At 43.0% G+C, this 11,150-nt stretch overlaps 2 protein-coding genes across 4 annotated transcripts in view; one reads left to right on the top strand and one right to left on the bottom strand.

Moving 5' to 3' along the window:
* LOC106588888 (histone acetyltransferase KAT2B) overlaps positions 1–1,100 on the top strand; it is a 16,914-nt gene extending 15,814 nt beyond the window's left edge. For both annotated transcript variants that reach the window (XM_014178405.3, XM_014178406.3), the window contains exon 18: positions 1–1,100. This exon is cut by the window's left edge and continues 562 nt beyond it. The gene's annotated coding sequence lies outside the window, so the exon portion shown is untranslated.
* A 1,066-nt stretch (positions 1,101–2,166) lies between these two features.
* On the bottom strand, positions 2,167–10,351 carry sgo1 (shugoshin 1). 2 transcript variants are annotated; one of them, XM_014178409.3, is made up of 11 exons: positions 10,215–10,351; positions 9,880–10,036; positions 9,463–9,668; positions 9,298–9,350; positions 9,062–9,132; positions 7,963–8,868; positions 7,428–7,727; positions 7,199–7,336; positions 5,268–5,453; positions 3,068–3,185; positions 2,167–2,770 (listed from the first exon to the last, which is right to left on the bottom strand). In XM_014178409.3, exons 2-11 carry the CDS (start codon positions 10,022–10,024, stop codon positions 2,635–2,637), a joined length of 2,259 nt encoding a protein of 752 aa, XP_014033884.2. In that variant the 5' UTR covers positions 10,025–10,036; positions 10,215–10,351; the 3' UTR covers positions 2,167–2,634. The 2 variants fall into 2 exon arrangements, with proteins under 2 accessions (XP_014033884.2, XP_014033882.2); XM_014178407.3 differs by having other exon boundaries at positions 3,068–3,251.
* Positions 10,352–11,150: the final 799 nt, after the last annotated feature.

Below are 11,150 nucleotides of genomic sequence, written 5' to 3' on the forward strand. Positions count from 1 at the left end.
ATCTGTTCAGAGTCCGACATCTGTTCAGAGTCCGACATCTGTTCAGAGTCCGACATCTGTTCAGAGTCCGACATCTGTTCAGAGTCCGAACATCTGTTCAGAGTCCGACATCTGTTCAGGGTCCTACATCTGTTCAGAGTCCTACTGCATGTAGACGTCACATCTGTGAACAACTGGACTGCCTGGGAGAAACGGGGAGGGATAGTCAGCCAGTCAATTACTCAGCCATTCAGTCTGTCCGTCTCCAGATTGGTCTTACTGGGTCGTAATGGTGTAGGGTGAAGTTGCCACTAGACACTGATCTTGGGTCAGTTTTGCATTTTCCCTACTAATGGTAACAGTTATGATTGTGGGATGGGAAGCTGATCCTTGATCTGTACCTAGGGGAAACCTCTCCTCAGGAGTCATAGTAATCAGTAATTAGTTTTAATGTGTATGTGTGTGTTACCTAACGCGCGTGTGAGTGTACACATGAGGTCTGTGTCTCAGAATGTATGAGGTCAAAGTTTCTATGTATGTTATTAGAGTTCATCCTGCCAAAAAAAGGAAAATTATATTTCAAATCCGTATGTATACATTAAGTAATTCAAGAGGTTAAACCTCTTGAATTATTTAATATATATTTTCAATGTACTGTATATAAGTTACCCGTCTTGCTTGTCCATGTAAAAAGTCTCATAAGGCAAAAGGTGACCATGAAAAAGCACTTATTTATTTTTCAAGCAACTATTCAGCACCACATGGTGAATAAGAACATTTTTGTTTTCCATCGAGCTGTTTTGTGTTTTTAGGGAAATGCACGCTATGGCTAATTTAACCATGTATAGTTCATCCTTATTTATGTGCTATAATTTAAAGGAATAATGCTTAACAAAAGGTCTTAATTTATTTTGCCTAATTATTTCTGTCTAGCAAATGGAGATTGCAGTACTATCTTGTTTTTCTGTTTTGTATAAAGATGTTTGTACTTTTTAAACTATAGGATAAATCTGGATTTTGTGATATGTCTGGAGGAGTTATTACATGGCCTTTGTACTATTGCTTTTAATGCCGTAGTTATAACCGATTTTATAGACTAATTAAAATAGAAGTGAAAATAATGGATTGGAGTTGTTTTTGCTGCTGCAAATTACACTGACTGAGAAGTTCAGATCTTTGCAAATCTATGTAGAGCAAAAGCCCTGTTTGTACATGGCACTAACATGCTCCTGTCGTTTCCATATTCTAATTGAGCCCACACGTTTAGACCGGTGTAGATGAGTAAAATAACTGATTGTGATCAGATCTTCCTGACCACCTCTGGAGCTGGGAAGAGCTTAGTGACAATTTGTTTGCAAGGGGTGTAGGTTGGAGGTGAATGGAGGGGGTTAAAAACAGGTTGTGACACATGGTTGCCAGTTCAAATCCCAGTGCAGCTTTTGTTATCCAACCTTAGCCAACATACTTTAACGAATCACACCTCAAATCTACTGACATTCTAAATGATTGAACAGCATGGCACTTCTAGTGTCAGGTTTGTTGGTTTGATTCCAGGGGCCACCGATACGTAAAATGTATGCATTCATGACAATAAGGGTTCTATTCAATCCATATGACGGAAGCTCGGCGTTACAAAGTGATTGAAATATAAAGGCAATGTTCCTTGCATTCATCTTGCGTATTTCGGCTCAATTGCAAATGACCTTTACCTCTATCACGCAACATTGATACAAATGCAGTGCCATCCCCCTACTGGCCTGATGACCTTTCTATACACTTGCCTTTCAAAAGGTAGTACGAATTTCAAAAGCCATTGAGTTAGACTTTTGTCACTTGAAAACCCACAAAAATGGTCAGAGGATGGTGGGAGGAGCTATAGGACGGGCTCATTGTAATGGCATGTATGGAAAGGTATCAAACACATGGAAACCCCGTTTCATTCCATTACAGCTATTCCATTCAGCTCCCACCATTCTCCTATGATACGACAGGAACTCTGGAACGTAGAAATCCACATCCTTACAACAGACCTGTTCACATTCCGTTTGTAGAACTCATGTACAACGCACTTGTCACTATGGTTGTGACGTGTGACAGAATTTTCATGCAATCTCTCTTGTATCACGACCATTAAGTCAAAGTGTTGTATAACCTGAGTGTGTACGGGACAATAAACACTCAGCTGAATAGGGATTATGGACTGAAAGTTTATTATTATAAAATCAAAACATGTTACACATGAAAACAGGGCCATGTAGAGAATACATATTCAAAGATCTTGAAAAGGCAAGCTAAATATACACTATTTACAACAGCCAAATGAAAACAACCATAGGTGAAGGTACATGTTGTGGTTGACGTCTTCTCAAACAGAATATTTATCTGATGTTGCCCTCTACAGGTGGCTAACAATCCATACAGTCATCGAGATAGAGAACACATTTTTTGGGTGATTTGATTGAATGTCACCAATGCCCATGATGATTTGGCCAAATTCAGCATACGGTGAACAACAAAGAATCGACAATTAAAGCTGTTCTCCATTTCATTGGACAAAAACAACTAACATGTGGGACACAGACTTAAGTATTCACAACAAAAAATCCTCTCAAACTAATATGAATGGGTAAAACGTGTGTTCAATGTGAAGACATGTCAGCGACATCCCACAAATGACTCGTTGTATTTCTCCAACGACAGCCGAGTCTTCATGGACTTCCTGGGTTTCTGTTTGAAGATGGGAGAGAGGAGGAACTTGGTGTCTGTGAACTTGTCTCCACGTCTCAGTTTTCTGCAGGACAGGAAATAAGAGAGAGATAAGAGATGGTGGTAAAGAGAGAGAGATTCTCTTCAAAAATGACTGGCATGAGCAACACTGGGGCATTACAGAAATAATAGGTTATTTAGCTGTTTACATGTTGTGTACTGCTGCTTTCACTCGTTGTTCATTGAAATTAATGGGAGAGAGTTACGCTCTGTAAGAGTTACGTGTTGTCATTTTCAAAAAACATTTGAGCAGTAAACCAAGAAAGAAACCCACACATTTCAAAAATTCCCTTGGAATTCCCCTTTCACTTTTAATACTCACGCGTGCAGCGATGGCTCTTTGTAGTCCACTGTCATCGTGGACCGCCTCTTGCGGCCGGGGACAAGGGTGGAACATCGGTCTGAAGGGCGGGAGCTCTTTAAAGAGAACTTCCGATAGGCTGCAGGGGTAAGATTGGTCACATCACTCAGAGTGAAGCTCCGCCCAGTTCTGACACTAAGCCCACCTGTGGTGCGAGGACAAAGTGAATTGTCAGCGCAGAAACGTTGGGGGGAAACTATAATGTTTCGGTAGATATTGACAGCAGTGGACCAGTGTTTCAGACAGAGGTGGAGGAATGAGAGAAGAGATATTAAGATACAGCCAAATAGTGTTCAGAGAAGAAGAACACTGCTCATGTTTAACATATACAGTACCAGTCAAAAGTTTGGACACACGTACTCATTCCATGTTTTTTGTTTTTACATTGTAGAATAATAGTGAAGATATCAAAACTATGAAATAACACATATGGAATATTGTAGTAACCAAAAAAAGTGTTAAACAAATCAAGATATATTTTATATTTGAGATTCTTCAAAGTAGCCACACTTTGCCTTGATGACAGCTTTGCACACTTTTGGCATTCTCTCAACTAGCTTCATGAGGTCGTCACCTGGAATGCATTTCAATTAACAGGTGTGACTTGTTAAAAGTTAATTTGTGGACACAACAGTTGTGTTGTGACAAGGTAGGGGTGGTATACAGAAGATGGCCCTATTTGGTAAAAGACCAAGTCCATATTATGGCAAGAACAACTCAAATAAGCAAAGAGAAATGACAGTCCATCATTAGTTTTAGACATGAAGGTCTTATGTTTCTTCAAGTGCAGTTGCAAAAACCATCAAGTGCTATGGTGAAACTGGCTCTCATGAGGACCGCCACAGGAAAGGAAGACCGAGTTACCTCTGCGGCAGAAGATAAGTTCATTAGAGTAGCCAGCCTCAGAAATTGCAGCCCAAATAAATGCTTCAGAGTTCAACTAACAGACACATCTCAACATCAACTGTTCAGAGGAGACTCAGGTGAATCAGGCCTTCATGGTTGAATTGCTGCAAAGAAACCACTACTAAAGGACACCAATAAGAAGAAGAAGAGACTTGCTTGGGCCAAGAAAAGCGAGCAATGGACATTAGACTGGTGGAAATCTGTCCTTTGGTCTGATGAGTCCAAATGTGAGATTTTTGGTTCCAATCGCCATGTCTTTGTGAGATGCAGAGTAGGTGAACGGATGATCTCTACCTGTGTAGTTCCCACCGTGAAGCATGGAGGTGTGATGGTGTGGGGGTGCTTTGCTGGTGACACTGTCAGTGATTTATTTAGAATTTAAGGCACATTTAACCAGCATGGCTACCACAGCATTCTGCAGCGATACACCATCCCATCTGGTTTGCGCTTAGTGGGAATATCATTTGTTTCTCAACAGGACAATGACTCAAAACACACATTCTGTGTAAGTGCTATTTTACCAAGGGGAGTGATGGAATGCTGTATCAGATGACCAGGCCTCCACGATCACCCGACCTCAACCCAATTGAGATGGTTTGGAGCGCAGAGTGAAGGAAAAGTAGCCAACAAGTGCTCAGCATATGTGGGAACTCATTTAAGACTGTTGGAAAAGCATTCCTCATGAAGCTGGTTGAGAGAATGCCAAGAGTGTACAAAGCTGTTATCAAGGCAAAGGGTGGCTACTTTGAAGACTATAAAATAAATCTTGATTTGTTGAACACTTTTTTTTGGATACTACATGATTCCATGTTTTACGTCATAGTTTTGATATCGTCACTATTATTCTACAATGTGCGGCAGGTAGCCTAGCGGTTAGAGCGTTGGGCCAGTAACTGAAAGGTTGCTAGATCGAATCTCTGAGCTGACAAGGTAGAAATCTGTCGTTCTGCCCCTGAACAAGGCAGTTAACCCACTGTTCCTAGGCCGTCATTTTAAATAAGAATGTTATTAACTGACTTGCCTAGTTTAATAAAGATTAAATGAAAAAGAATAATAATAAACTAAAAAGAAAATAGATAAAAATAAACAAATAAATAAAAATAAATGTTGAAAACAGTAAAAATAAAGAAAAACCTTTGAATGAATAGACGTGTCCAAACTTTTAACTGGTACTGTAAGTGTAGTGTGAAAGAATGAGAGGACACTGATTTAGCATCATTCATTAACATGCCCTAAGCAGCTAACTGGGCTGTACCTGTCCTCTTGCATGTTTTGGGGATGTGTGAGACGTGGTTCTGGGGGGTGCTGCAGGTCGGTATCCCAGGAGACTCACAGGAGGAGTCCCTGAAACCAGACAGGACATTGCCGATCCTCATCATCTCCTCCTCCACTCCTGGAGTGACGGGAAGCAGAGCCTCCTCTTTATCTTGTCTGTGGTGCTCTGGAACACAACCACCATCATCATTTACAACTTTTCACTTGTGTCCCAAATGGCACCCTAATCCCTATATACATGTTGAAGTCGGAAGTTTGCATACACCTTAGCCAAATACATTTAAACTCAGTTTTTCACAATTCCTGACATTTAAAACTAGTAAAAATGTCTTAGGTCAGTTAGGATCACCACTTTATTTTAAGAATGTGAAATGTCCGAATAATAGTAAAGAGAATTATTTATTTCAGCTTTTATTACATTCCCAGTGGGTCAGAAGTTTACATACACTCAATTAGTATTTGGTAGCATTGCCTTTAAATTGTTTAACTGGGGTCAAACATGTCGGGTAGCCTTCCACAAGCTTCCCACAATAAATTGGGTTAATTTTGGCCCATTCCTCCTGACAGAGCTGGTGTAACAGAGTCAGGTTTGTAGGCCTCTTTGCTCACACATGCTTTTTCAGTTCTGCCCACACATTTTCTATAGGATTGAGATCAGGTCTTTGTGATGGCCACTCCAATACCTTGACTTTGTTGTCCTTAAGCCATTTTGCCACAACTTTGGAAGCATGCTTGGGGTCATTGTCCATTTGGAAGACCCATTTGCGACCAAGATTTAACTTCCTGACTGATGTCTTGAGATGTTGCTTCAATATATCCACATAATTTTCCTCCCTCATGATGCCATCTATTTTGTGAAGTGCACCAGTCCCTCCTGCAGCAAAACAACATGATGCTGCCACCCCCGTGCTTCATGGTTGGGATGGTGTTCTTCAGCTTGCAAGCATCCCCCTTTTTCCTCCAAACAAAAGAATGGTCATTATGGCCAAACAGTTGTATTTTCATTTCATCAGACCAGACCTTTTCTCCAAAAAGTACGATCTCTGTCCCCATGTGCAGTTGCAAACCGTAGTCTGTATTTTTTTATGGCAGTTTTGCTTCTTCCTTGCCGAGTGGCCTTTCAGGTTATGTCGATATAGGACTCGTTTTACTGTGGCTATAGATACTTTTGTACCTGTTTCCTCCAGCATCTTCACAAGGTCCTTTGCTGTTGTTCTGGGATTGATTTGCACTTTTCGCACCAAAGTACGTTCATCTCTAGGAGACAGAACGCGTCTCCTTCCTGAGCGGTATGATGGCTGTGTGGTCCCATGGTGTTTATACTTGCGTGCTATTGTTTGTACAGATGAACGTGGTACCTTCAGGCGTTTGGAAATTGCTCCCAAGGATGAACCAGACTTGTGGAGGTCTACAATTGTTTTCTGAGGTCTTGGCTGATTTCTTTTGATTTTCCCACTGAGTTTGAAGGTATGCCTTGAAATACATCCACACCTCCAATTGACTCAAATGAGGTCAATTAGCCTATCAGAAGCTTCTAAAGCCATGACATAATTTTCTGGAATTTTCCAAGATGTTTAAAGGCACAGTCAACTTAGTGTATGTACACTTCTGACCCACTGGAATTGTGATACAGTGAATTTTAAGTGAAATAATCTGTCTGTAAACAATTGTTGGAAAAATTACTTGTGTCATGCACAAAGTAGATGTCCTAACCGACTTGCCAAAACTATAGTTTGTTAACAAGACATTTTTGAGTGGTTGAAAAATGAGTTTTAATGACTACAACCTAAGTGTATGTAAACTTCTGACTTAAACTCTATATAGTGCACTACATAGGGAATAAGGTTCCATTTGTGACGACGCCTCAGTCATGGCAATAGACTATCTACCATTCCAAGCATGCCCACTTACCTGGGTGGCCCTCAAGACCCTGATCTTCCATTGGACCAGGACTGTCAACAAAGACACTCCCAGGGGTTTCTGGGAGTTGGAGTTCTGTCTCAGGGACCTCAGCGGGCCCAGCTGTGGGACTGGCCTCTACTCTGGTGACTGGATAGACACAGGTGATAAGCAGCAGATACAACACATAACCTATCTTCCTATAACAGCACGTATAATCTGTACGTTGTTCATTGCTCACCACGTGACAACTGTCGTTTAGGAGGGGGGACGTTCTCCTTGTATCTGGCTGCTTTAAAGGGCCGTCTCCTGCGAGCAGGGGTGGGCTTGGCCTGCTCTGCGTGGCCCTGTGTCTTTCGTACGACACGGCTTTGAGGAACGTAAGGACTACCCTCTGACTCAGACGAGCTGGCCTCCAAGGCAACATCCATGGCAACCACAGACAACGGCTGCATCCAAATCGAGCTCTGTCTCCTTTCTGGTTCCTCCTTGCGTTGTTTGTCAAGGACCACAGGGGTGGGACTGACCTCCATTCTGGATACTAGACACAGGAGATGAACAACTATTTAAACAGACACAATAGCATATCCTCTTCTATATTAGAATATGTGGAAACCTATAGCCCTCATATCTACATCTGTGCCTACTATAATTGTATGTTACCTGCACACAAGTTGAAGATTTACAGCAATGATTCAGAGCAACCATCAAGGTACCTGATTAGTAATTGCAAAGACAGTCATCCTAATTGTCTACGTTAACAGTTAGATGCTCACCATGTAACAACTCTGGTTTGGATGGGGGGCCGTTCTCCTTGTCTGTAGCTGCTTTGGAGGGTTGACCTCTGGCTCTACGAGCGAGGGTGGGCTTGACCTGGTCCTGGGGGCTCCGTCTCCTCCGTTTCTGAGGAACGTAGGGGCTGTCTTCTGACTCAGAAGACGAAGATGAACTGGACTCAGATGATGACAGAGTCCTCTTCGGGTTCTGTTTCTGTCCCCTCTCCACCTCCTGTATGGGTGTGTCTCGGGGGTTATCCTTGGGTCCGCTACTCTTGAAGGGGGTGAGGTGTACCCCGTCCTCGCAGTCGAAGTCAAAAGTGTCATTGAATCCCTGAGATGTGTTGAGGGAGGTGTTGAGAGGTGCAGCGGAGGCCGCCCCGGTTCTGGACCGTGTGGCCGAGCGGTCCCGGCTCTTGGACCGTGCTCTGGGTTTAGAGGTCTCCCAGGGTTTCTTCAGAGGGGGGCGGTCCGGTTTGAGGCCCCTCTCTTGCTTGCGTGCAGCCAGTTCGAGTTTAGGCCGCGGTAGATGGGCCTGTTTCACTTTGTTCCGGGGTTGCTGCTGTTGATTTGCTGGTTTAGCCGGGGGCTCTGGGGTGAAGTGCTGTTGGAACTCCTCTGAGCCAATCGGATTGCCTCTCTCCATCTTTACTTCCTCTATGTGGTTCTGGCCTCTCCTGGCGTTTAGAACCAGGCTCTCCACTACGACCTCAGTCTCTTTCTGTATGAGAGGTTCTGGAGGGGCGCTGTGGTTCTGCTCATAGAACGAGGAACGGCGCCCTTTCCGCACACGCTCAGATCGCCTCCCTCTGCCTTCCACCCGGCGACGTCTCACACCCACTGTCTTTGGCAACTCCACTTGCCCGTCACTTTCGCTTTGTCCCGCCCCTTTAGGAAACTGAGGCTCTGAGGGAGGAGAATGGATCTCTTTGTCAACGACATGGATGGTTCATTAAAAGTGACACATCCTAACAGACGTGCACATTGTTGTCGTGATTTTCTGTCTAATTATCCAAAGTAACGTCACAATTCTGGAGTGAAAGCCCTAACAGTTCAAATCTGTTAGAATGGTTTGTCTGGTAAATGTCATTTCATATACCTGAGCTGATTGGTGAGAGTGGGGCTTCGTCCTTCACAGGATCTTCCAGAGCAGCTCGGCTTTGAATTCTCCTGCACAAAAGGAACAAAAAGGGAAAAGTTTGACATTTCAGGGAGGAATTGATGACATTCACAAGGTGACAGGAGATGGGATGAAGCACACTGGACATTAAACAGTGGCTCTTTGAATGTGAGAAATATGATGCATTCAGTTGATATGATATTTGAATAGCTCACCTGGAGGTGTCCACTGGCTTTGGTGGTTCAGCAAGGAGCTGTGCAGGTCCAGTCTAAGCCACACGCACACACACACACAAAGGGAAGTGAACAACTTTCTGTGATGAAAAGCACCCATAGCAGTTACTCAGTTTGACCCAATCAGTCATTCAGGCAGCTTCATACCTGTACATTACTGGCCTGAGCCTCCTGATCTTTCAGCCTCTTCTTGAGCATGAGGAGGTGGAGGAAGAGGGCCTGCTGCTCCCTCTTCATCTGTAGGATGATACCGTTGGCCTGCCTCACCTTTTCTTTCTCGGCCTGCAGGGCCAGAGCCAGGGCTTTGTTATTGATCTGCACGTTCTTCAGGATAATTGGCTTCACGTTGCCCGCTGTAAAGAGAAGAGGGCGCTAGCTGAGATAGACTCCTCTTCAAAGGGTAACCACCATATGAGTTGTGAAATTACTATAGTAGCTAGCTAGATAACTAGTAGGTATAGCTACGTCCAATTGACCAGATTTTAGGTTAACTACCATGATGCTTAAGTTTACATTACCATCTTCAACATGATACTGGTTGGCATATTATGTGAACCGTATTACCACTGGTTCTGTTGATCCTTTTGGACCGTCCCCTGTTGGCTGCAGAGGCGCTTGCCAGGCGTTTGTTCCTCTTCTCAATCATCTTTTCCTTGATGTCATTCAGGCTTTGCTGGAAAGACTTCTTCTGTCCCCGTTCCCTCGCCATGGTTGTACGTAACTGGCAGAACACAAGAGAGTATGACATGTCTAAGGTGTCTACGTTAGAACCCGTCCTCAGGGTTGAATGTTGTTGTTGATCTGCTACGCTAGCAACTCCGCTAGCAGCGTCTCCATTGCTAATACATGGAATAAACTGCGTAATATCACATATACCGACGTTTTAAATGTTGACTTACCTCCTCAGTTATAAACAGTACAGTGAAATGTAACTCAAATCAGTATATTTCACAAGGAATTCTCATAACGTGGTCAAATAACTAGTCACAAATCCGTTCTCTACTGGTTGACTTTCGAATTCTGCGCTGCGAGTGCTGATTGGTGGGAACTGGGACGCGTCATTTCCTATCATCTGAAATGCATAACTTTACTTTTCCACTAGGTGGCACCAAAGCCATGTTTCTCTCTCGCTCTCCCTCTATACTCTTTCAATTTCTCCACAGTATATTTGTGGGTGCGTGTGCCTGAATGCATGCGTGTGCCTGAATGCATGCGTGTGCCTGAATGCATGCGTGTGCCTGGATGCATGCGTGTGCCTGAATGCATGCGTGTGGCTGAATGCATGCGTTTGTATACAGGAAGAAGGAAAAATAAAAATAACTGATGGAAAATATTTACCAAGGACAGAAAAACCTACAATGGCCCAAATACAGTATAATACTGTTTTGACAGATCATTTCAGAGCACCACAATGATTATTTAAAAGTCGACATTGGTAATTGCCTGTTGGAATAATAATGATAAGTGAGTTTGAATAGTGAAAGGTAATGAGTTGACAGGGGCTGGATGAAGTTGATTGTTATGATTCTCAGTATAAATCCATCAATAAATAATATGTAATTATGTTATTTACTTATTTGATATTCATCAAGTTTTTGGTTGAATATTCTGACTTATTCCAGCCCACCAGAATTAGTGGATCAAGAACCCCAAGCAGGTCATGTGGACAGACCATAAACTTACATTTGACAATGTAAATCTTTGACAAAGACGAAATCTCTCTCTCTCTCTCTCTCTCTCTCTCTCCTCTCTCTCTCTCTCTCTCTCTCTCTCTCTCTCTCTCTCAATTTTCAATTTAAGGGCTTTATTGGCATGGGAAAAATATGGTAACATTG

The sequence above is a fragment of the Salmo salar genome, chromosome 27 (assembly GCF_965601325.2).
Source record: "Salmo salar chromosome 27, fSalSal1, whole genome shotgun sequence".
Lineage (NCBI taxonomy): Eukaryota > Metazoa > Chordata > Actinopteri > Salmoniformes > Salmonidae > Salmo > Salmo salar.